The 25,423-nt window shown below is 56.1% G+C and overlaps 1 protein-coding gene across 1 annotated transcript in view; it reads left to right on the top strand.

The window, feature by feature from the left end:
• The window catches only part of NADK (NAD kinase), a 32,857-nt gene extending 9,515 nt beyond the window's left edge, over window positions 1-23,342 (top strand). The window contains 13 exon segments of the mRNA XM_047083404.1: window positions 2,199-2,258; window positions 10,407-10,625; window positions 12,115-12,198; window positions 16,976-17,105; window positions 17,863-17,971; window positions 18,131-18,216; window positions 19,013-19,115; window positions 19,455-19,537; window positions 19,539-19,610; window positions 19,835-19,934; window positions 20,013-20,170; window positions 20,878-20,960; window positions 21,335-23,342. Of these exon segments, the coding sequence (XP_046939360.1) occupies window positions 2,199-2,258; window positions 10,407-10,625; window positions 12,115-12,198; window positions 16,976-17,105; window positions 17,863-17,971; window positions 18,131-18,216; window positions 19,013-19,115; window positions 19,455-19,537; window positions 19,539-19,610; window positions 19,835-19,934; window positions 20,013-20,170; window positions 20,878-20,960; window positions 21,335-21,542 (1,495 nt within the window). The 3' untranslated portion in view covers window positions 21,543-23,342.
• Window positions 23,343-25,423: the final 2,081 nt, after the last annotated feature.

Here is a 25,423-nt window from a genome sequence, read left to right on the forward strand (position 1 = left end):
GAAAAAGCTTTTTCCTTTGGTATAGACTCAGTGGTTTATTTTAGCTTTTGTTTCCCTTGCCTCAGGAGACATAAATATGTTGCTAAGGGTGATGTCCAAGAGATTACTGTCTGTGTTTTCTTTTAGGAGTTTTTTTTTTTTTTTTTTTTGGTTTCAGTTCTCACATTTAGGTCTTTAATGAATTTTGAGTTTATTTTTGTGTGTGATTTAAGAAAGTGGTCCAGTTTCATTCTTTCGCATGTAGCTGTCCAGTTCTACCAACACTATTTATTGAAAAGGCTGTCTTTTCCCCATTGCATATTCTTGCTTCCTTTGTCATAGATCAATTGACAGTATAGGTGTGGGCTTATTTCTGGGCTCTCTATCCTGTTCCATTGGTCTGTGTATCTGTTTACGTGCCGGTACCATATTGTTTTGATCACTGTAGCTTTGTAGTGTAGTTTGAAGTCTCAGATTGTGATGCCTCCAGCTTTGTTCTTCTCAAGATTACTTTGGCTGTGGCAGGTCTTTAGTGGTTCCGTATAAATTTTAGGATTATTTGTTCTAGTTCTCTGAAAAATACTATTAATATTTTGATAGGGATTGCATTAAATCTGTAGATTGCTGTGGGTAGTATGAACATTTTAACAATATTCTTCCATGAGCATGGTATATCTTTCTATTTGTGTCATCTTTGATTTCTTTCATCAGTGTTTTATGGTTTTCAGAGTACAGATATTTTACCTCCTTGGTTAAATGGGATGGTCAAAATGGATTTTTAAATTTTTTCTTAATCTTTGTTTATTTTTGAGAGAGAGAGAGAGACAGAGTGTGAGCAGGGGAGGGGCAGAGAGAGAGGGAGACACAGAATCCGAAACAGACTCCAGGCTCTGAGCCGTCAGCCCAGAGCCTGATGCAGGGCGTGAACTCACCGGCGATGAGATCACGACCTCAGCTGAAGTCGGACGCCCAACTGACTGAGCCCCCCGAGTGCCCCCTTTAGACAGTTCTTAATGTAATAAGGAGGTAAACACATGCATGTGGTTTTTTTCCACATACTGAGCCAAACTCTGCCATCTTGTATCTCTTACCAGCATCTCCTGGCACCGTTTTGGGTCCTGCGTGGCCTTTCTGTCCTCACCTCCCGGCACTTGGTGCCACCCCCCAGCTCTGCATCCTGAAACCCTTGCCGCTCTTGGGTCTCCTGCCCACCCACCACCGGGGAGCCCATCCAATTCCGTGGTTGTAAGCGTTCACCAGGTGCTGACGGAACCCAGACCTCTGTGCCCAGACCAGGCTGTCCCCTGAGCTCTGGCCTTCAACGTGTAGCCTGCTTGGCTGGTAATAGCCATGCGAATTCGGTGAGGCCCTTTTCAGGCCCTTAGAACCCTCAGTAAAATAGGATTTCTGTAGCTTCCATCATCAGACGGGGAGGGAAGACAGGCCACAAATGAGAGAGTAATGTGAGGGCAGGTAGTGGCAACCACAGAGACCAGGAAATGAGCGTGGGGGAATATGGAAGTCTTGAGAAAGTGGCATTTGAGCAAAGATCGCAGTGGCGGCTTATTTCCAGCTTCAGGGCATCGCAAGTAGGGTCCCACACAAGTCTTTGTGTGGACCCGCGCTTTCGTTTCTCTTGGCGACGCCCAGGAGCGGAGAGGCAGGAGCCTGTGGCGGATGTAGCGACTCCGTTCCCAGCAGCTGTGTGGGCGGCCTCCGGTTCCTCCGCAGCTGCGTCAACACTTGCCGTGGTCAGTCGGCCTTCTCACTTCCTCAGCCAGTCCAGCAGTGTCACGTGCTCTCCTACTGTGGCTCGAACTCGTGTTTCCGCGATGGCTGATGCCCTCGGGCATCCTTTCGTGTGCTTCTTCCCAGTTGATACGTCTTCTTTGGGGAACTTGCCCAAAGTTGGGATCTTTTGCCCATTTTCTTTAAGTTTTTATAATCCTTTATGCATTCTGGATGCGAGGCTTTTGTAACATATATGTGTAGCAGCCTATAGCTTCTATTTTCATTTTCTGAACAGTTATTTTAAGAAGGGTAAAAGATTTTAATTGTAATGAATTTGTCAGGTCTTTTTCTTTGATACTTTGTGATCTTTGATTTAAGGAACTTTTTGCCAGATCCAGGGCCACTAAGATTTTCTTCAGTGTAAAAGTTTTGTAGTTTTGATTCTTACGTTTAGGTGTATAATCCATGTTGCGTTAATCTTTGTCCAGGCACGCTTCGGAGATATTGCGGGCTGGGGTCCACTGCAGTAAAGCAAATCCTGCAATAAAGTGAGTCAAATGAATCTTTTTGGTTTCCCAGTGCACATAAAATTTATGTTGATAGTGTGTTGTAGTTTCTGAAGTGTGAAGTGTCTAAAAAAACAATGTATGCACCTCAGTTTAAAAATACTTTTCCTGGGGCGCCTGGGTGGCGCAGTCGGTTAAGCGTCCGACTTCAGCCAGGTCACGATCTCGCACTCCGTGAGTTCGAGCCCCGCGTCAGGCTCTGGGCTGATGGCTCGGAGCCTGTTTCTGATTCTGTGTCTCCCTCTCTCTCTGCCCCTCCCCCGTTCATGCTCTGTCTCTCTCTGTCCCAAAAATAAATAAACGTTGAAAAAAAAAAATTTAAAAATACTTTTCCTGCTGAGGCACCTGGTTGGCTCAGTCGATGGAGCATGCGACTCTTGATCTCAGGGTCGTGAGTTCCAGCCTCATGGCGGGTGTAGAGATTACTTAAAAATGAAATCTTATAAAGTAAAAATAAATTTGGGGCGCCTGAATGGCTCACTTGGTTAAGCGTCCGACTTCAGCTCAGGTCATGAACTCACGGTTCGTGGGTTCGAGCCCCGCATCAGGCTCTGTGCTGTCAGCCTGGAGCCTGGAGCCTGCTTCGGATTCTGTGTCTCCCTCTCTCTCTGCCCCTCCCCTGCTCACACTCTGTTTGTCTGTCTCTTTCTCTCTCTCAAAAATAAATAAAGGTTAAAAAAATATTTTTAAATAAAAATAGATATTGGTAAAAATGCTAACCATCATGTGAGCTCAAGGGACAGCTGCTGACTGGGCACCGTGGCGGGTGCCGAAGGCTGGCGTGGCCGTGGCGATTTCTTAAAATAAGACAACAATCAGCTTTGCTGCACTGATTAACTTTTCCTTTCAAAGATGATTTCTCTGCAGTACGTGTTGCTGTTTGATAGCATTTTACCCACAGAACAACTTTTAAAATTGGAGCCCATCCCCTCTCACCCTCCTGCTGCTTTATCAACGAAGTGTATGTCATATTCTATTTTTAATGTTTATTTATTTTTGAGAGGGAGAGAGCACATGTGCGAGTGAGCAGGGGAGGGGGCAGAGAAAGAGAGAGACGGGGATCCAAAAGGGGCTCCGCGTTGACGGCAGAGGGCTCAGTGCGAGGCTTGGACCCACGAGCCGTGAGGTCATGACCTGAGCCAGAGTCAGACATTTAACCGACTGGGCCACCCAGGTGCCCCAAGTGTACGTCATATTCTAAATCCTTTTTCACTTCAACAGTCTTCATGGCGTCTCCAGCAGGAGTAGATTCCAGCTCAAGAAGTCACTTTCTTTGCTCGTTCGTAAGAAACAGATCCTCATCCATTCAGGCTTTATCCCAAGACCACGGCGACGCAGTCACCTCTTTAGACCACGCTTCCAATCGTAGTGCCCCTGCTGCTTCTACACACTTGCATCCTTCCTCCCCTGATGGCTAGACCCCCTGAAAGTCCTCCATGAGTGCGGGAGTCCACTCCTTCCAAACTCCCATTCGCGTTGATATTTTGTCCTCTTCCCATGAATCACAAGTGTTAATGGCATGTGGGATGGTGAACTGGTGAACCCTTTCCAGAAAGTTTTCAGTTGACTTTGCCCACATCCGTTAGAGGAATCACTATCTGCGGCAGCTAGAGCCTTGTGAAATGCGTTTCTGTAATAATAAGGCTTGAAAGTTGAAATGATGCCTTAATCCAGGGGCTGCAGGATGGCTGTGGTGTTAGCAGGCATGGAAACACCCTTCACCTTGCTGTACATCTCCCTCAAAGCTCTGGGGTGAGCAGGTGCACTCTCAGCAGTAATTTTTTTTTAATTATTTTTTTTTAATCTTTATTTTTTTTTTTTAATTTTTTTTTTCAACGTTTATTGATTTTTGGGACAGAGAGAGACAGAGCATGAACGGGGGAGGGGCAGAGAGAGAGGGAGACACAGAATCCGAAACAGGCTCCAGGCTCTGAGCTGTCAGCCCAGAGCCTGACGCGGGGCTCGAACTCACGGACCGCGAGATCGTGACCTGGCTGAAGTCGGACGCTTAACCGACTGCGCCACCCAGGCACCCCTTTAATCTTTATTTTTGAGAGAGAGAGAGAGACAGAGCACAAGAGAGAAGGAGACACAGAATCCAAAGCAGGCTCCAGGCTCCGAGCTGTCAGCACAGAGCCCGATGTGGGGCTCGAACCCGTGAACCGCGAGCGAGATCATGACCTCAGCCGAAGTCGGACGCTTAACCGACTGAGCCACCCAGGCGCGCCTGTCAGCAGTAATATTTTGAAAGGAGTCTTTTTTTTCCTGAACAGTAGATCTCAACAGTGGGCTTAACATATGTAGTCAGCCATGTTGTAAGCAGATGACTGTCATCCGGCTTTGTTGTTTCTTTTCTAGAGTGGAGGCGGAGTAGACTTAGCATAATTCTTTAGGGCCCAAGGATTTTCTCCATGGCCACTGAGCATTGACTTCAACCAAAAGTCACCAGCTGTGTTACACTGGTGAGAGAGTCAGCCTGTCCTTTGAAGCTCTGAAGCCAGGCACTGACTTCTCCTCTCCCGCTATGACAGTCCTCAGTGGCATCTCCTAAATAAGGCTGCTGCGCCAACATCGACAGTTTGTGGCTTGGCCCAGCAGCCTGATGAATGACCTCAGCCCGATCTGGAGAACTCGCCCGAGCTTCTGTAGTGGCACCTGCCGCTCTTCACCTGCAGGCTCACGTGAGGCAGGCAGCTTCTCTCCTCAACCCTCACGAACCAACCCCCGCTGCCTCCCAGCTCACCCTCTGCAGCTTCCTTGCCTCCCTCAGCCCCCACAGACTTGAGGAGAGTCAGGGCCTTGCTGTGGATCAGACTGCGGTTTGAGGGTGTGTTGTGGCTGGTTTGAGCTGCAAGAAGGCCGTTTTGCTTTCTCGTCTGTGTGTCCGTTCACTGGAGCGCGCTTTTAATGCCCTTCGGGATCTCTTCCTTTGTGGCCACGGCTCCACTGTTTGGGGCCAGAGGCCTAGCTGTCAGCCTGTCTCGGTTTTCAATGCGCCTTCTCACCGAGCTTGGTCATTTCTAGCTTCGATTTAAAGTGACCCTTCGGGGCGCCTGGGTGGCGCAGTCGGTTAAGCGTCCGACTTCAGCCAGGTCACGATCTCGCGGTCCGTGGGTTCGAGCCCGGCGTCGGGCTCTGGGCTGATGGCTCAGAACCTGGAGCCTGTTTCCGATTCTGTGTCTCCCTCTCTCTCTGCCCCTCCCCCGTTCATGCTCTGTCTCTCTCTGTCCCAAAAATAAATAAACGTTGAAAAAAAAAATTTAAAAAAAAAATAAATAAAGTGACCCTTGATCTCAGAGTTGTGAGTTCAGGCCCCACTCTGGGCGGAGCCTACTTAAAACAAACAGACGTTTGACTTCTTTCACTTGGACACCTAGAGGTGATTGTGGGGTTATTGATTGGCCCATTGACAACATTGTTGTGTCTCAGGGCAGGGAGGCCTGAGGAGAGGGGGAGAGACGGGGAGCCAGCCAGGCAGTGGAGCCTTCAGGACACGCACAGCACTTACCTCTCCAGTTTGCTGTCTTAGGTGGGCACAGGGTCGCGGTGCCCCAAGAGACTTCTAATTGTAATCTCAGAGATCGCTGAGCACCATGACAAGTACGGTAATAGAGAAAAAGTTTGAAACGTGCGAGAATTACCAAAATGTGGCTCAGAGACACAAGGTAAGCCAGTGCTGGTGGAAAGTGGTGCCGGGAGACTTGCTCGCCACGGGGTCACCGCAGACCTTCAGCTCGTAAGAAACGCGGTGTGTGCAAAGCACGATAAAGCCAAGTCCTATGAAATGACTTACGCCTGTATGTGGTGTGAGGAAAGAACTTAACGTTATTCTCTTAGACATGGCTACCAAGTTTTTCTAGAACTATTTGAAGAAACGATCTCTCTGTCGAATCACCTTGACCCTTCTGTCGAACATCCATCGATTGTGGGTCAGCCAGTGGAGCAGGCGACTCTTGACCTCAAGGTGGTGAGCTGCAGCCCCGTGTCGGGTGTAGAGATCACTTGATTACAAATAAGTAAGCACATTTTTAAAAAGAGAAAAGAAAATCCATTGATTGTATCCGTGTGAGGGCGTCATTGTGGACCCTCTTCTGTTCCTTCAGTCTGTGTCTGTGTCGGTACCACGCGGTCTGGTTACGGTACCGACCTCGAAGTCGGGTGGTGTGCTTTTCCAGTCTTCTCGTTATTCCAGGTCCTCCACATTTGCATTTGAGTTTTAGAATCAGTTTGCCATTTTCTTTGGAAAAGTCTGCTGGGTTTTTGTGTGTGGGAATTGAGAAGAGTCTATGTACCGGTTTGAGGAGACCTTCAACTTCTCCAGTCTGGGAACGCGGCGCGTCTCTCCAGTTACGTGCTTCCTTCACTTCTGTCAGCAGCGTTTTGTAATTTTCAGCGTGAAGGGTTTGCACCTTTTACTGTTATTGAGGTGTAAGTGGCATGTAACCAACTAGTTTCAGGTGTACAACGTAACGATTCGGTATCTATATGTGGCGCAGTGACCACTACAGCGAGTCTAGTTAGCATCCCTCACCGCACAGAGTTCCAGATTGTTTCCTTATGATGGCAGCTCGTAAGCTCTTTTCTCTTAGCAACGTTCAAACGTCCGCTCTTTTTTTTTTTTTTTAATTTTTTTTTTCCACGTTTTTATTTATTTTTGGGACAGAGAGAGACAGAGCATGAACGGGGGAGGGTCAGAGAGAGAGGGAGACACAGAATCGGAAACAGGCTCCACGCTCTGAGCCATCAGCCCAGGGCCCGACGCGGGGCTCGAACTCCCGGACCGCGAGATCGTGACCTGGCTGAAGTCGGACGCTTAACCGACTGCGCCACCCAGGCGCCCCAGGTCCGCTCTTATTATTAGCTAAAAGTCTCCTTGCTGTATGTTACATCTCATGACCTAGAACTCAAATTAGGTTTTGTACTTTTTTTGTCGACCATATCCCTCCATATCTTGTATTTCAATGCTATCGTAAACGGTGTTTTTAAATTTAGATTTCTTGGGGCGCCTGGGTGGCGCAGTCGGTTAAGCGTCCGACTTCAGCCAGGTCACGATCTCACAGTCCGTGAGTTCGAGCCCCGCGTCGGGCTCTGGGCTGATGGCTCGGAGCCTGGAGCCTGTTTCCGATTCTGTGTCTCCCTCTCTCTCTGCCCCTCCCCTGTTCATGCTCTGTCTCTCTCTGTCCCAAAAATAAATAAACGTTGAAAAAAAAATTTTTTTAATTTAGATTTCTTATTGTTTGTTGCTAGTACACAGAAATATAATTGACATTTGTATATTGATTTTTTTCTTCTGTAACCTTGCTAATAAACTCAGTTATTAGATGTAGTCACTTTTTTTGTAGATTCCTTACGATTTTCTACATAGAAGATCATGTCATCTGATAGTACAGGTTTTTTTAAAGTAGTCTCTGCACCCAGTGTGGGGCTTAAACTTACGACCCCAAGATCAAGAGTCACACGCTCCGCCGACTGAGCCAGCCAGGCACCCCTGACGGCAGAGTTTTACTTGTTTCTTTTTTTTCTTTATGCCTTGTACTTTGTTGTCCTGCCATATTACACTGGTTGTGGCCTCCAGTACAGTATCGAATAGGAGTGGTTATACCAGACATGTTTTTGTACATTTTGGTTTTTATTAAAGATTTTTTCGGGGCGCCTGGGTGGCTCAGTTGGTCGGGCGTCCGACTTCGGCCCAGGTCATGATCTCACGGTTCGTGGGTTCGAGCCCTGCATCGGGCTCTGTGCCGACAGCTCAGAGCCTGGAGCCTGCTTTGAATTCTGTGTCTCCCTCTTTCTCTGCCCCTTCCCTACTCACACTCCATCTCTCTCTGTCTCTCAAAAATAAATAAACATTGAAAAAACAATAAAAAAAATTTTTTTCATATATTTGGATAAAACATCAGTGTTTCTCAAGCTAGGAGGATATTAATCTACTAGAGTAGTGTTGTCAACTCCAGCTAAAATTTAGAATCACTTGCGGAGCTGATGCCAGGGCACTTGCGCGACTCAGTCCATTAAGCATCCAGTTCTCGGTTTCGGCTCAGGTCACGATCCAGGGCCGTGCGTTGGAGCCCCCACGTCAGGCTGTGCGCCGACAGCGTGGAGCCTACGTGGGATTCTCTTGCTCTCTTCCTCTGCCCTGCCCCCTATGCATGCTCTGTATCAGGATAAATAAACATTGAAAAACAAAAAACAAACCAAAAAACTGCTGATGCCTCTTGGGACACCTAGGTTAAGCGTCTGACCCTTGATCTAAGCTCAGGTCTTGCTCTCAGGGTCGTGAGTTCAAGCCCCAAGCTGGGCTCCATGCCCAGCATGAGGCCTACTTAAAAAAAATTGCAACAAACTACTGGTGCCTTTGGCCTGGGTTGGGTGTAGGGACTATTTTCCGAAGCTCCTCAGGGGGTTGGAAGGTACGGCCAGGGTGGGAGTGCAGGGACACCGTCACCTCTGACCTGAGCACCGAGGCCCTTCCTGTCCGTGGGCTCTGAGCTTCCCTCGTGCCTCCTCCCCCCCCAGTGCCAGCCTCTGCTGTCCTCGACCCTTCTGTGGAACGCGTGGCTTTGTCATGTGTGTTGTCATCTCTCCCGGTCCCTGTGAAGTGGGTTGTGCGGCTGGTTCCCCTGCTGGGTTCCACCCGGGGTGTCCCCTTCAGGGGTCTCCCTTCTCGAGGAACTCATCCCGCCTGCTCTCCCCCAGGGGCCCCGTCGCCCTCGCCCTGAGGGGGGCTGGCCACGGTTTGCGTAGACCACTGCCCGTGTAGCCCCTTGGTCTGCGCTGCCCCCGGCATCCTCCTTTCCCCCAACTCTGCTGTTCTGCAGATTGTCCTGCGTGCTCATTTCCGCCTCTACTTTGGTCACCTCTTCCTTTCTTAGGCTTCTTTTATTCCTCTCCTAGCTTGACAGGGTTAAATCTCAGCTCACTACCCTTCATTCTCAGACACTTCAGCACAGCTCACTGGAGCAGCCTAGACTTTGGCTTGTGTTTACATTATTCTTGTCGCTGCGATATGTTGTGATGTTGGCTTGGTGCTCGTTTTGATCCGTGAGTCGGCTAGGAGGAAACTCACGCGTTCCCGAGTGTTGCAGGATTGTTTCCTTTGTTCCTACTTTTTTGTCTTTTCCTGATTTTATTGTACTGTTGTCGGAAGATAAGCTTCTCTACCTTCACTAGAGTTTGGAAATTGAGTTTTCTTTAAGACTAAAATAGGTCAGGGGGCGCCTGGGTGGCTCAGTCGGTAAAGCATCCGACTTGGGCTCAGGTCATGATCTCGCGGTCTGTGAGTTCTAGCCCCGCGTCGGGCTCTGTGCTGACAGCTCAGAGCCTGGTGCTGCTTCGGATTCTGTGTCTCCCTCTCTCTCTGACCCTCCCCCGTTCATGCTCTGTCTCTCTCTGTCTCGAAAACAAATAAATGTTAAAAAATAAAATAAAAAAAAAAGCCTAAAATAGGTCACGGGTGCTTGGGGGGCTCAGTCAGTTAAGCGTCTGACTTGGGCTCAGGTCATGATCTCACACTTCATGGGCCTGCTTGGGGTTCTCTCTCTCTCTCCCTCTCTCTCTCTCTGTCTCTCCCCCTGCTTGCATTCTCTCTGTCTCTTAAAAATAATAAATAAACGTTTAAAAAAGCTATTAAAAAAAACTAAAATAGGTCAGTTTTGACAAATGTTTTATTGGTGCTGGATTGAAAATTCAGGCTTGTTCGCGGGGCCCAGGGCCCAGTGTGTGTCTTTCTCACTGGGCTCCCTGAGTGTGTCCATGTACCTGTCCCGCACTGAGGGGCGTGTAACACTGGACACCCTCAGTTACTGGTTCCTCCCTCGGTAACGCGCCATCTCCCCTGCCTGGGACCTCTCCTCCCAGTTGGCCCTTCTCCTTGTCTGTGGGAGAAACCTGGCACAGCCCCAGCAGGTAGTTCTTTCTCGTTCTTTGACCTTTAGATTCACTAAAAACCACAGGCAGGTTCCTGAATTCTTAAATATCCTTCGGGTAGAATGGGATAGAAAGAGACTATCTCAAGTCCTTTGGCAAATAGGACTCGAGCCATTTCGCATTATGCATGCATAATGGGTGCATGCGTGTGTGTATATGTCGTTTTGTGCATATGTGTTCACTTACTTTATTTGTTTTATCAAGGCATCAGTGTTCTTCTGATCCAAGGCCTCATTTACCCACCATGGAAACAGAACAAGAGAAAGTCAGCGTGAGCAAGGCGCCTGGCACAGACTCGGCCTCTTACCGCTGCTCCGCATGCCATGGGGACGAGGCCTGGGGGCCCGGCCATCCCACCCGGGGACGGGCCAAGTCCCGCAGCCTGTCGGCCTCGCCCGCCCTGGCGAGCACCAAAGAGTTCAGGTACGAAGGCCCCCCTCTGGCCCCCGTCCTCACCTGCACACTCTGACTTCCTAAAGCCGTGACTGAGGTTCTTTTCAGGAGTGGATGGATGCAGATGGGGCGGTGGATGCTGACTGGGACGTGTGGGCGGCAGGAGGGGTGGGGCTGGGTCCCAAGAGCAGGGGACGGACGCCCACCTGGCGCGGCTCCCCAGATGGCACCAGCACAGCGTGACTGTCCTTTTCTGCCTTAACAGCCAGTGCCCGCGCTAACTCTGGGTGTTTGGGGGTGTGGGCACTGCCCCGAGGCGTCAGCAGGCCCCACACTGTGGCAGGGCTGGTGGAGGGCTGAGCATGGCCGCGGGGTGTCAGGCGAGCACTGGCCCGGCGTGCCCTCCCCCCGCGAGCCTGCCGTGCGTGTCTTCGCACAGAGCGCTCAGGTCACAGCGCTCAGAGCTTCGCGTGGAGCGGCCTGCCGGGCGGCATTGCGATGCGCCTGTGGGTGTCGCCCTGGCTTCTGGAACAATAAGTGTGGTGAGTTTCAGGTAGAAGCAAGCAAGGGTCACATCTATCAAATGCCAGGGGAGATTTTGGTAAAAAGCGGGTAGTTCTCTCAGGAGAGGGGGACGAACCCGAAGCACCCTTCTCTTGGATGGCGCGCAGTGCTGGTACGGTCTTCTGTGTGGACAGCTGTAACCCACACGCGTGGGAGAGGCGGCCACAGCACCGTGGCCTTGGCCTTGGCCTTGGCCTGAGTTTTCCGTCGGTCTGCTTCCCGGCCACCGCACGCAGCGCAGGGATTTCGTGTTCCCGGCAGGACTGCTTTCGGTTGTTGGTTTTGTGGGGTTCAGTCCACACCCTTTCTCGTTCAGAGACCGCAGACCCTGGCATGGTGACAGAGGTCAAGGGTAGCCTCTGCCTGTGGGTATTGGCGGAGGAAGGAGAGAGGAATGTGCCCAGTCATCCCGGTTCTTGAGCAGCGAACTTAAATTAAACACTCGCTGAGTAAGACCCACCGTGACCTGTGTTTCCCCGAGGTTCTCATAGCCCACTCCATGCGCTGTCACCATGGGGGTGTCCTCCTCACTCCTTCGAGTTTTAATCTAGATTGTTAATCCAGATCATTTTAATCTAGATAATTCAGGGAGGGCCTCTCAGGTCTTGATTCCCAGGTATGGACCCGAGGACTGGTCCTCAGACAGACTGGGTGAGAGAGACTGCTCCAGTTCAGATTTTCAGACCTGTCCCCGGAGGTCGCCTTCCCTTTTTCTGGGGTGGGGCCTGGGCACCTGCGCTGGTTTGGGGTCCTTTTCCTAAGGAGCGCTCGGGTGCGCCCCAAGCATCTCTGATTGCTGATGCTGCGCAGAGAGTTGTGCGAGGCTCAGAGGCAGCACTGCGCACCCCCAGGGTCCGTCGCGTGGACGCCGGGCAAGGGATGGAGTGCACATCTTTCCGAGGGTCTGATATCTGTACCTAGGTCTGCTCACCTGCCGTGTCCCCTCTCCACACAGGAGGACACGCTCTCTGCACGGGCCGTGCCCGGTGACCACGTTTGGACCAAAGGCCTGCGTACTGCAGAACCCCCAGACCATCATGTGAGTGCTGGGGTTGCTCCTTGGGAGGTCGTGCTGTCGCGGGATCGCCGCGCCGTGGGGTGTCCTGACACGGGGAGTGAGAGGTCGACTTGATGAGTCAGCAGGAGCCACAGGGCATCTCCACCGGCTCCAACGGACGAGGGGCCCCACTGCCCTGCAGACAGCGGACGGGGGTCCGGCCAGGCTCTGCTTCTCAGGCACCGCAGGCCGGGTGGGCTTCGACTGTGATCTTTAGGGTTACCGGTTTGTTCTCTATAGTAAAAAGTCTGGGAGGAATCCGGTATATTTCACACGCTACACTGGCTGGGTCAGACATGCTTCTCCTTGAATTACCCTTTTTTTTTGAGAGAGAGACAGTGCACGTGTGAGTGGGGGAGGGGCAGAGGGAGAGAGAGAATCTTCAGTAGGCTCCACGCCCAACACGGAGCGCGACTCTGAGACCGGAGCCGAAATCGAGTCAGACGCTCAACCAACTGAGCCACCCAGGCACCCCTAATTATTTCTAAAATACAGAGACATCAGCTGGATTTTTCAAAAGCCTGTGTTCGCTTTTGCGAGACACCCCACCGTACGGGTGCGGCTGTTCCTGGCGCTCTGGGTGGGGGCGTGTGGCCGGGACTCCCAGTGCCTCTGCGGTGGCCACGAGGTGCCCAGATGAGACGCTGTAAAAGCTAAGCAATGGAGGTTATTTGTCTGGACTCTCAGTGAGTCTCCAGCTTCTCCCATCTAGTACTTGGGGAGTTCCAGAGGGGCGAGAGTTTTGTGCGGGGCTCTGTGAGATGGTCTGGGTCTGGTTCATATCTCGTGAAAAACATACACTTACTGATGTTAGTGCTTTCTGTTAAACGGTCAGAATTCCATCCCACCCTGACCCTTGTGACGAGCTTCCCAGCCTCCCTGCAGTCCAGGCCTCTTGAGGAACCCCCAACAGGACCCCCCCCTTCAGGGCGAGCTGTGGGGATCCCACATTTTACACAGGGGTGAGGCCCGTGGGCCCAGGTGTGCTTCCACGACTGGCTGGTCTGGGGGTCTTTGCTGTCTGTGACACAGCGCCAGCAGTGGGGACCCCAGGTTTCAGGTCACAGCCCTTCTGAACCGGTTCCGGGCGGTCAGCACAGGGGACCGGGACGGCACCGATACTGCCACCTCCAGGCTGCCCAGGGAATTGCTGTGCAAACTGGGACATCTTGTGACCCGTGAGACCCACTGATGTGGCGGCCCTGCCTCTTGCAGACTCTGGGGGCCAAGCCTGGGTGCTGGAGCGAGGCCTCAGTGTCTCTGCTCCATCCAGGCGCTGTCTGCAGCCAGGCTCAGGACGCAGACCTCTGCCCATCTGCTGCGGCCCCTCTGGTGCCCCTCGGCCCACCCCGTGCAGCAGCCCCGTGGGCAGTGGGCCCACCAGGCGCCCCCAAGCCCAGAGCCCCAGCCACCTGCTGCTGCTCCAGCCCCGCCTCTCCCACTCCCCAGGCCTTCCCGTGTGCTCTGCCCAGCCTGGCCCCGTCTTGGCCTTTCACCAGCTGCCTGAGGGCCCCTCCCTGCACTTCCTGGTCTTGGAAGAACTGTTCTCTCTCCTCGTCACTCAGGTCGGCCTAAGTGCCGCCACGGGCGGCCTCTCACCGTGCAGCCTTGATTAGCTGTCATTCACTCCAGCTGAGCCACAGTCCCCCCCCCCCCACACAGAGGGAGGCGGCGTGTGCGGGCCTCGTGGGCCTCAGGCAGGTCAGATGGGTGGTTCAGTGGGGGACTCCAAGCAGAGGGGCGGATACCCCAGAAGTGCCCCTGGGCTGCAGGTTGGGTTTGAGGAGTGAGCAGCCTTCTCGGCCCTTTCTAGCCCGTGTGCTCAGCACAGTCTGGTGGGACTGCCACTTCTGGGGGACAGGGCTCCTTTTCTCCACCTGTACCTGCCCCTCTCCGGTGTGGAACCTGGCTGGGGCGGGTCTCCGCGTGTCCTAACCTAACATCTTTCCTAATGTGTGAAAACAAGATAGCACAGAGGGCTGGATTACAAAGAAATTTTACTTCCTGTTTTATTGTCTAAAATTTCACCGTGAACGTGTGTGCGTCTTCTCGTATGTTGAAACGTGTGGAATTGCCAACAACCGATTGCCTTTGGCTTACTGGGCAGTGGCTCAGATTGGTCAGGTGTCCTTGACTCCCATCTGACACCCACAGCCTGTGTGCTGGGGAAGGGTCAGCATCCCACCTCGCAGGTGACCCAGCAGGGAGCTGAGTCACGGTCGGCACCCAGGACGCACTGTGGTGGCTTCGGCTGGGCACAGCCGAGTCTGAGGGCCAGAGGGGCCGCGGGCCGTGCCCACCTGAGTCAGCGGTGAGGGGGCTTTGACCTGGGCAGCGGTATTCGAGCCGTCCTTGCTTGTCCTGAGGCCCGCAGCCAAACGGTGACCGTGTTGGGGGAGCGCACCCCCCTCCACCTGACCCGAGGCCTGACAGCTCCTCCCACGGGGCTGAGCCGGTTCCACGGCCCAGCTCGGATTCCTGTGTGGCTGGGACGTGCCACTGCACCCGGGGCGCTGGACAGAGCACGTCCCGACCTCTGAGGGCGGCCGAGCACTACCAGCCAGCTTAGTGGGGAGCAGGGCCCCTCAGGTCCAGCTTTGCCGTTGAAAGTGATCCCAACGACTTTTTGTTTCAGATACATGATTGGCCAAGAGGATTGTGTGAACGGTGAAGAGATTAAATAAGATTTGTTTGATTTTTAACTTGAGGGAGCCTTTTGGCCTTAGTTGTTTTATACAGCCTCTCAGAAGTCACTCTCGGGCTGTTGGGCTTTCAGGGCCGAGGTTGCAGAAATTAAGTTGATAGTGCAGATGTGCAGTGGAGAGTTTTGGGGGCCGGTGTGACCGAAATGCTATGCACAAGGCAGCGGCGTTCTGCTCGTGAGCGATGCGTGTGACCTGGGCGGGCGATGAAGCTCATAGAGGATGTTATGAGCGACCCCTCCCCTTGCAGAGACGCCTGGAAAGGGTGAGTGACGGTCCGTCAGTAACCGGATGAGATCGGAAGCCACATCTCTCATACTGCTGGTCTGGGTCGCGGTTTTGGAGGTTATTTGTGGGGCTCTGAAATGTTCAAGGGAAGCCGCTGCCCCTCGAGGCACGACTTGGAGCAGGTGTCTAAGTTGGGGACTTGGTAGGAAAGGGAAGTCTTTCTGCCGACACGCAGTGCGGCTTTGAGGACTTTGCCACCCGGCTGAGGGTCGTGGCCGGCCTGTGGGCGCTCTGCTCCCTGCAGCTCCTTTGCCACGTGAGTCCCAGCCGGTTCCAGGCGGGTGGGGATGGGTGTTCGCCGAGGCTTTACCAGGAGCCGGAGTCCCAGCTAGGGGGGGGGTCTACCTCCCGTGGGACGCTGTGCCCTCAACGCAGACCCACCACCCATGCACCACGGTGTGCACGGCCTCCCCACGTCCCCTGTACCGGCCGTGACCGAGTCAGAGCTCTGGGAACCCCAGAGGGCAGGGTGCTCGAGAGCTGTGTAAAAAATTAGACCCTGGGGTTCCTGGGGGGCTCCGTCGGTTGAGCATCCGACTCTTGATTTCGGCTCAGGTCGTGATCCCAGGGTCGTGGGATCGAGTCCCCTGTTGGGCTCTGCGCTGAGTGTGGAGCCTGCTTCTCTCTCTCTGTCTCTCCCTCACCCCCCTCTTTCTGCCCCTCTCCCCAGCTCATACATTTCTCTCTCCCAAAAGGAAAAAAGAATCAGACCCTATTATTTGGGCAGTTTTCAGTTCACAGAAAACTGAGGTGCGGCTGCAGAGATTCCCATGTGCCCCCACCCCCACCATCACCCTCCCCTCCGAGGGGCCGTCTGTGGCCGCCGCCGAAGGACGGGGACATGGCGTGGTCTCCCTGGTCTACAGAGGGTCACTCGCTGCTGTGCTCTGTGATTTGGACAAAGGTGTAATGATGTGTGGTCACTACTGGGGTCACACTGAGTAGTTTGCCCTATGATCCTGCCACCCACCTTTTTAATTTATTTTTGAGAGAGAGAGAGAGAAAGTAGAGAAGGATCAGAGAGACGTGGGGCAGCGGGGAGAGAATCCCAAGCCGGCTCCGCACTGTCAGCATGGAGCCTGACTCGGGGCTCAAACCCATGAAACCGGGAGATCACGACCTGAGCCGAAATCAAGAGTTGGACGCCCAACCGACTGAGCCCCCCAGGGGCCCCTGCCACGCAGTTTTTAACAGTGTGAGTTTTAAGTGTAAAAGTTAAGGGTCACCTGAGTCGTTCATGCCGTGGTGTAGCTACGGGGCCATATCCCTCCCATACAAGTCCGTAGGAAGCCTGTGTCCTGGGGCGGGGCGGGGGGGGGGGGGGTCTTCAGTGGTCCCTGGGGACAGAGTCCCCAGTCGGCTGGTGTGAGTGTTTGTGGGAAGCCTGCTGTCCTCGATGCAGGGAGGGTACGGAGCAAAGAGCAGCTCTGGTTGGGTCTCCTCTCGAGCATCCGTGGGTGATGTTTGCTCCAGAGGAACCATCAGTCTGTGAGCATCGTTAGAGCAGGCACACGTGAGGTCCAGGGCTGCACAGGCGAGTCATGGGTGCAGCGGGCAGCAAGGGCCCGGGGGGGGGGGGGCGGGCAGTGGGACGAGCAGCTAGAAGGAGGGCAGCCTGCGAACATTCCAGGGGGTCAGGCCCGTACTGGCCACACAGGCCCCCGGCTGAGCGGCGTGAGCAGGCGGCTTCCGGCACTCGGCCCGGGGCCCGAGAAGACGTGTGTCCTCGGACGCAGTGCACCTGTGCAGACGCTCCTCTCCCCTCACAGGCACATCCAGGACCCTGCCAGCCAGCGGCTGACGTGGAACAAGTCCCCAAAGAGTGTTCTTGTCATCAAGAAGATCCGGGACGCCAGCCTGCTGCAGCCCTTCAAGGAGCTCTGTGTGTACCTGATGGAGGCGAGTGAGCCAGGCTGGGGGGTGGCGACCCCAGGACTCCCCTCTGCACCCCCGTTTCATTCACGTTGGCTGGATTGCACTCTGGAGATTGGGGGACATGCTTGCCAAGGCTCCGTGCTCACTGGGGCCGTAGATGGAGGGGGGGAGCTGGCCTCCTGCCCAGGTTCTGGCTCTCTGATCCCAGAGCTGGCCAAGTCAGGAGGCCAGTTTCAGGGAAGTGACTTCCATAGGCGGGTGTCACAGAGCCTCCGGAGAGAGGGAAATCTGGATGGACAGGTCGGAAGCAATCTCTGGCCAGGACTAAGGCATCATTTTCTCCCTTCATCATAAAATGCTAAGGCCTACTCCTGAAATCTACTACACTGTTTGTTAACTAACTTGAATTTCAATAAATAACTTTATTTTTATTATTTTTTTATAAAGAGGTATGATTTTAAAAATTTTTTAATGTTTATTCACTTTTGAGAGAGAGCACGAGCAGGGGAGGGGCAGAGAGAGAGGGAGACACAGAATCCGAAGCAGGCTCCAGGCTCCGAGCCGTCAGCACAGCGCCTGATGCGGGGCCTGAACCCACGGACTGTTGAGATCCTGACCTGAGCTGAAGTCAGACGCTTAACCGACTGAGCCACCCAGGCTCCCCTAAATAAATATATTTTTAAAAATAAGATGCTAAGACTTAAAAGGAGGCTTTACGCAAGAGCAGCGTGACCTGAACTGGCTCTTGCTGGCCGAGCTGACGTGCTTGTCTCCCTTCCAGGAGAACAACATGATTGTGTACGTGGAGAAGAAAGTTCTAGAAGACCCTGCCATAGTGAGCGATGACAACTTTGGACCAGTGAAGAAGAAATTCTGCACCTTCAGAGAAGGTGAGTTTGTCCTCGGCTCTGTCACGCAGCTCATTGGCATCATTGCCCTGGACCTGGCGGAAGCTTCTAGTGCTCTGCCCCATCATGGGCAGCAGCGCCCTGTGGGGCCTCGAGGCCTACTGTGACTCCTTGTCTTGTGTTTGTTGTTCTGTTTTCTAGATTATGATGACATTTCCAATCAGATCGATTTCATCATATGCCTGGGAGGGGATGGGACCCTGCTTTATGCCTCCTCCCTCTTCCAGGTGAGGTTTCCAGGTGGTTCCAGTCTCGGTGTTGCGTGAGGAGGCGCTTCCCCAGTGAGGGTTTCCATCCCTTGTACCTGTGGCTTTATACCACGGGGCGAGGAGCTTCGGTGCTCTTACTCTGACACAGACCAGATATATTTATTAGTTGGGTTATTTGGCCAAAGAGCAGGTTTGCAAGTCACGGCAAATGGCGCCTCTGCTCTGTCCAGGTCTCCGGCCAGATAGGCCCGGCGTCCCCGTCCTCCGTCGGGGGCATGGGGTCGGTGGGAGAGGTGGGCATACAAGCCCGGGCTGGGCAGAGGGAGTGGCCAGAGGAAGGGGGGGCTGCTGCGGCTCCTCAGGCGCGTGGCACCCACAAAGCAGAGCTGGCGCCTCGTGGCCAAGGTGACGGGGCCACGGCAGAGGTGGGGGTCTGCCCAGGAGCCCACCTTCCCTCTCCGCAAGGCAGGCCCCGGAGGGCCCCGGCTGGGGTGTGTTAGAAGGTGAGGCATGCGGGCTCCCCTAGGGTCCTGCGTGCTGCCCTCAGCCCCTCCCCCTGCCCTCCGTGGCCAGCAGGCAGGTCGGTCCTGTCGCCTTTGTTTCTCATCGGCTCTGTACACCACTACCCCCCCCCCCCGGCCTCCCGGACCGCCTGCTGACCTCCCGTGTGGTCACTCGAGTCGGCACCGACCATGCACTCGTGTGCCTGTCCCCTCCCGGAGACGGTCAGGGGCGGGTCCGTCGGTGCCGGGGTCAAGTCGGGTGGCTTCTGAGTGGATCGGCCATCTGACCGACCTGCCTCGTTGGCTCACAGGGCAGCGTGCCTCCGGTCATGGCGTTCCATCTGGGTTCCCTGGGCTTCCTGACCCCCTTCAACTTTGAGAACTTCCAGTCCCAAGTTACTCAGGTGATACAGGGTAAGTGGGAATGTTCTGGAACCCTCAAGCAGTTCTGAATATGGGATTGTCTTCTCACTTGGTGTTTGGGTTTTTCAACGACATACAGAACAACACTTCGTAAGTGTTTCGGGATTCAGAGATTTAAAAATTTTGCATGGTTCAGACATTTCTGCCTAACGTTGAGAAGTTGAGGCCACGCGTGAAGGTACGTGTGTGCTGGTTGGTAGCAGCGAAGTGACTTTCACAGAAGACACAGACGTGTTGCTCTGGAGCTGGGAGAAGGCGGGCGGCCCCCGGTCAAGCAGGGGTGCCTCTGCCTCCTGTGGGTGCCGCCACCCCATCCCTGCTGGCCCCCAGGCAACGCGGCTGTCATTCTTCGGAGCCGGCTGAAGGTCAGGGTCGTGAAGGAACTCAGAGGGAAGAAGACGGCCGTCCCCAACGGGGGTCAGCGAGAACGGAGTGCTGGCCGCGGACCTGGCCGCGGAGGCTGGGAAGCAGGCCATGCAGTACCAGGTGTGTGGGCACGTGCCCTCGCGGACCCCAGGCCTTGCCCTGCCTGTCACGTGGCCTCGGGGAAAGGCACAAGGTGGGAGGACTCCGGAGTGGGGTGAGGGGTGGGAGGGGCCTGACCTCAGGGCCTCCCAGAGAGTCCGGGAACAGTGTGGGTGCCTGTTGGGCGGACCACCCGGGGCAGCCCTGCCGGCCCCTCCCAGTGTGCGGTGGCCTCGTCCCCCCAGGTCCTGAACGAGGTGGTGATCGACAGAGGCCCCTCCTCATACCTGTCCAATGTGGATGTCTACCTGGACGGGCATCTCATCACCACGGTACAGGGTGACGGTAGGTGGGCGCCCGGGGTCCCGCGGGGTGGGGGTGGGCAGGAGCCCACGGAGAGTGACCCTGCGGCCTGTCCACCAGGGGTGATCGTCTCCACCCCGACGGGCAGCACGGCGTATGCGGCCGCCGCCGGGGCCTCCATGATCCACCCCAACGTGCCGGCCATCATGATCACGCCCATCTGCCCCCACTCGCTGTCATTCCGGCCCATCGTGGTCCCCGCGGGGGTCGAGCTGAAGGTCAGAGTCCACCCTCCACCCTTTCTGGCTTGAGCTCTCGTCTGGGACCTGCGATGCTGACCACCCCCCATGCCCCCGGCTGAGACCCCAGCACATACTGGGCCGTGGGCCCTTCCTCCCTTGCTGGGTGTGGGAGGGGGCCTCACTCTCATCCTTGTCTGTCCAGTTGGCAGGGGCAGCCCTGAGAGCCGGGCTGTGGGCCCTTAAGGGGCAGAGACAGTCCCTACTGGGTGGGGGCAGGGTGAGGGACGCCGAGCGAGGACTGGGGGCCTTGGGCCTGGCGTGCACATGGCACCCGCTGCTGCTCCCCCGTCTCCGCTGTCTGCCTGCCTGCCTCACGCTCCCTCCTTCGGTCCGCCCTAGGCCGGTGTGCCCCGGCCGAGAGCCCCGGCCGTGAGCCCTGGTGCACAGGGCCATGTCTGCAGGTCACAGAGAGGACTGGACCCAGACCCCTGGCCAGTGTCCCTAACCCTGGGCAGATGGGCAGCGGCTGGGCCTCACCACCGCCGGTCCTGTTTCCCAGGGCTGGTGTCGGCGAGACATACACTAATCCCTTCAGGGCCTGGGACCGCCTTGGCATAGTGTGGGTGCTGTGGACACCTCCGTGGTTCCTCCCGACCGGTGCCGCCCTCCCGGGGTGGGGGTCGAGGTGCTCAGCGGCACTCACGAGCCCACACCTACCTGTCCCGCTTGACCCCTTCCTTCAGATCATGCTGTCACCGGAAGCCAGGAACACTGCGTGGGTGTCCTTCGATGGACGGAAGAGACAGGAGATCCGCCACGGAGACAGGTGTGTGCGCCGCGGGGCCGGGGCAGGGCGGGCCCGGGAGGTACAGGCCCCGTAGGCAGAGCTCCGTCACCGGGGAGGGGATGCGGACTGGTGCCTGTCGGGCAGCTGGTCGCACGCGCAGCATGTGGCCCCACGTTCTGCTGTACGCGGGCGACAGACCCACGGTCCCTCCCCCCGGCCCGCCCTGGAGCTCCGCTGAGCCCCCCGCCCGTAGCTGTCTAGAAGGTGAGACAGGCCCCGGGCTGTGAAGCCAGTAGCGTGAGCAGCACAGACACGGTTCCCAGCCGGGCTGGGGTGGACATGGCCCTTGGGGAGGGGTCTCGGCCTGGTGCCGGGGGCTCACCTGTTTGTGCCGCGTTGCCCCCCTGCCTCAGCATCAGCATCACTACCTCTTGCTACCCACTTCCCTCCATCTGCGTCCGAGACCCCGTGAGCGACTGGTTTGAGAGCCTGGCGCAGTGTCTGCACTGGAACGTGCGGAAGAAGCAGGCGTACTTCCAGGAGGAGGAGGAGGAGGAGGAAGAAGAAGAGGAGGAGGAGGAGGAGGAGGAGGACGAGGGGGAGGAGGGGGAGGAGGGCTAGGCCTGAGCTCCTGCTGTCCACACCCGGGACCCCAGAGTCCCAAAGCCGTTCTGCTGCCTCCTTCCCCTCGCCCTCCGGGAGCGGGCTGGCCTGAGCACGTGTGCCGTGCGCCCCGCGCGCAGGCGTCACGGGTCACGGCGCTTTGGTCTGTAGCCAGAGGAAGAGCCGGGATCTGCCTTTCGTCGACCAGATCAGCTGTTTTTAACATTTTAAATCTGACTTCTTTTTTGCATTTCTAAACAAGAAAAGTGAGTGACGGCGGGGGACTCTGAAGCAGACACCATGCTTACCCGTGTTGTGGGTCGGAGCCTGGGTCCTGGGGCAGGGACACCCGGCTGGACGTGCTTTTTGTAATTTCTTGTCAGGAAACTTGTGCTTAAATCAGTCTATTGAAATTCAGAGGGGATCAGAACGGATTGATCTGTCTTTCCATGTCGAAAATAAATGTCTCGTAGCCAAAAATCTCACTTGAAGCTACCACGATTTCCCCCTTAAATCTTGCACCTTTTTCGCCGAAAGGACCCGGAGGGGACGCTTCTGCAGAGAGCGGTTTGGTTTGATCGGCTGACGAGCGGAGGGTCCCCTCTCCCTCCTGCGCCTCCGTCTGGGCCTCCCCGCCGTGGCCCCCAGCCCTCCTCTCCTCCCTGCCGTGGGGTGACAGGTGCCAGCGCTGTGGCCCCACCGGCCCTGCGGACGACGCCTGGTAGGGGGTCAGGCCCACACACACATTCCTCACGAAGCCGGGACGGCGTCCTCTGCACCCTGGAAGATATTTTAAATCCTGTGTCTACTTTGTAGAGATGATTTTAAACTTTCTGAACTGCTATGTACAGATTTTATTGTACACTCTGAAGATTTAAGAGGGAAGGGGATTTGTACTGTTGGGAAATGGAGCCTTGTTCCGATGTTTGCACGCGTTCTGTGTGACGCCGTGTGCTGGGACCACTGTGTTCCGCATCGTCGCCGTAGAGGTGACGGTCCAGGAGCGAAGGGTGCTTCTCCCTCGGGAAGCCACCGGTCAGCGAGGAAGGCGGTGCTGGGACGTTTTGTGTCCTTTCTGCTCTCGCTTCTCCCTGGGCGTCTTGGGCTTGCGAGGAAACTGCCAGCATTCCAGTGGCCCCTCCGGCCGCGCAGGGCGTGTGCGCGGGGCTCCGGCCCCTGCTGGTTGTTGCCTGACAGATGTCCTCCAGTCGGGCGTCTGTTTCAGAGTGACTGATTTCTCTTTGAGCTACATCATTAACCTGTTAAGGTGGCAAGAACGGAAGGGACGGGGCTGGGCCTTGCTCTCCTGGAGGGTCACAGGCCTCATTCTGGAGCTGCTAGAAAGGCTCCGGGGCCCCGGGTGCCACCACCCTCGGCCGGGGGTCTCCGCACGGCGGGCTGTGCAGCCTGGGCGCCCGCGTCTGCCGCGTCCGTGGTTCAGCGTCTGTGGAGCTCGGCAGTCGGCGTGGGGCTCGGAAGGGAGGTGGGCCCTCACCACCACCTGCCCACGGGCACGGGGCACCGCCAGAGGCCCGCCGCCCGGCCTCCCTGGGGCAGAGAGGGGGCCGAACCAAAACTTGGCTTTAGGTCCAAAAGAGAGTGGCGTTCGGAATTCAGGTCGTTCATTTAGACAAAAAAAAAAAAAAAAAAAGCAAGTCTGAAAGGAGCATGATTTGGAGTGATTTAGAAAACTTGGGATTTTTTGAAGTAAATTCTTAATGTTTCATATTGTTAATATCTTGAAAATTTGTTAAATGTTGTCGAAAGCCTTATTACTATTTTCAGATTCTTTCAATAAACAGACTTGTTTAAAAAGTTGGATTGAGTTACAACTGGTATTTGGTTCTTTGTAACCAGTGCACAGACACTAGGGGGGTAGCCCCAGCCCAGGGCTTCTGGAGCCCGCCGACCCCCTGAGAACCCTGTGGCGGGCATGGGAGGGGCAGGGTCCCACCCAGGCAGCCTCCACCTGGAATCCCACCCCACATGGCCCCCAACGGGCCTGGAGCTCGGGGGGCGGTCCAAGCCCTGGGGGGCGGAGCCCACAGCAAGGACTGGCTCCTGGGGAAATCAGAGGGCTGGACCCAGGAGCCCCAGAAGCTGTGACGTCCTCATCACAGCTCAGTCTGGGCCTGTTGGGGTCCGTCAGGCTGGGCCAGGCCCTGGGGCATGCTCACCTCCCTCCTCCCCTGTCCTCTTGACCGGTTCCATGCGGTCTTGACCAGGCTTTGGGGGGGGGGAGGGGGAGGCGGCAAAACTTCGCCAGGAGCCAAAGTGCCTGCAGGTGCGCACGAGGACGCGGACAGACCGCGCGCTGGGCGCCCCGGCCACCTGCAGAGGCCAGAGGCCGGGAGTGGGCAGCTGAACTCTCCTTCCTCCCAGGCCAGCCCTGGAGCATCGGCCTCCTGGGCCCTGTGTGGTCTTGGCCTGGCCTGAGCCGTGACCGCCTGCTGCTCTCCTGGCACACGCGTGGGGGCGCATCACCTTACTGCTCGGGTGTCCCCTGCCCCTGGGTTGGCCTCTGCCTGGAAACGGGCACCTGCGGTCAAGTTTGCACAGGTGTCACGGGCAGCAGGGCGGGACAGCTGCTGGAACTCAACCCCGGCATCCGGGGCTTTCTGAGGCCCAGGCTCTCGGGATTCGAGCCAGCAGTGTGTGTGGAGCCCAGGTGGGGCCTTGTCTCCTCGGCTGGCAGAGGGCCCACTTGGAGGGTAAGGGCCAGAACCAGCTGGCCGGAAGGGCTGGCTCACTGGTGGGCACCGGTTCTGCCCACGAGGCCGCACGTTTCAATAACGGCTGTTGACCTGTGAGCCTTGGGCCTTCCTGCTTTGGGGAGAGGGGGGTGGGGGGCACAGAGGCCACAGGCCAGGTACCCCAGGACACCTCCTGACCGGGCTGTGGGCCGCTTCTGTGGGCTCAGGTCTCTTCGGGGCTGTAGCCTTGGACACCTGCCCTTTGCTAGCTGCTTCGGAGGAGCACGAGGTCAGACCCCGCCCCGGCCTCTGCTGAGCGCCCCCCCTCCCCTCCGGCTGGCCTCCCCTCCCTCCCAGGCCAGGCCACAGGCCGCGTCACAGCAGTGCTGTCCCAAAGAGCAGCGGTACCCCCACCCAAGAGCCACCGGGTGCCAGGAACCGGCTAGTCCGCCTGGGGGTGACGGGGACCCGGTCGGGGGGACCAGCTGGAGGAGCACAGAGGATGGGTGGGGGGTGACAGGGATGTGAGAGGAGGCGGGAAATGCACAGTCACCACGTGGAGGAGAGCAGCCACTTCTGGCACATTCTCCTTCGGAAAGATCCAGGCCAGAGCTTGGGTGGTTTTCAGAATCATGGAAACTGAGGATTTGGTGGGAAGAGTGGAGGTGGGTTGAGGATGGGGTGGGGGGTGGGGGGAAAGAGAGGGACGCCGCGCAGGCTCTTTGGCGAACGTGCCTCCCGTGGAGGCCTCCAGTCGAGGCTGGCTTCCCTCCCCAGGAGCATGGAAGACGAAGGCCGGTTTGACCTCAGCCCACGGCTCCCTGCGAGCGCAGCGAGGCCAAGTGTGGCCGGGCCCTGCTCACCAGCACTTCTCCCCAGACACTGGCCTGACGGAGCAAGGGAGCTGCTCCCTAACCCTGTGGTCTTGCTTCCATGACCTTTAACCCCACGGATCCCAGAGGCTGAACCCCAGGGACAGAGGCTGCAGGTGCCCCCACCAGGACGAGGCCAAGGTAGGGGACGAGGCGGAGTGAGCCCAGGACAAGGGTCACACCGTGGGGCGTGGGGAAGGGCCAAGGGCTCCCAAGGAGGGCTCACATCCCTGGTTTGGGGACAGGTGGTTTTTCCCAACCAGCTGCCGGTCAGTGCTTCCTGGCAACCTCGGCAGGGGACCTGGCGGCACAGGACAGGGGTCCCCAGCCCTTT

Source organism: Lynx rufus, unplaced genomic scaffold, assembly GCF_022079265.1.
Source record: "Lynx rufus isolate CCGP_SWC_20201006 ecotype Redwood Valley unplaced genomic scaffold, mLynRuf1.p SCAF_2, whole genome shotgun sequence".
Classification (NCBI taxonomy): Eukaryota; Metazoa; Chordata; class Mammalia; order Carnivora; family Felidae; genus Lynx; species Lynx rufus.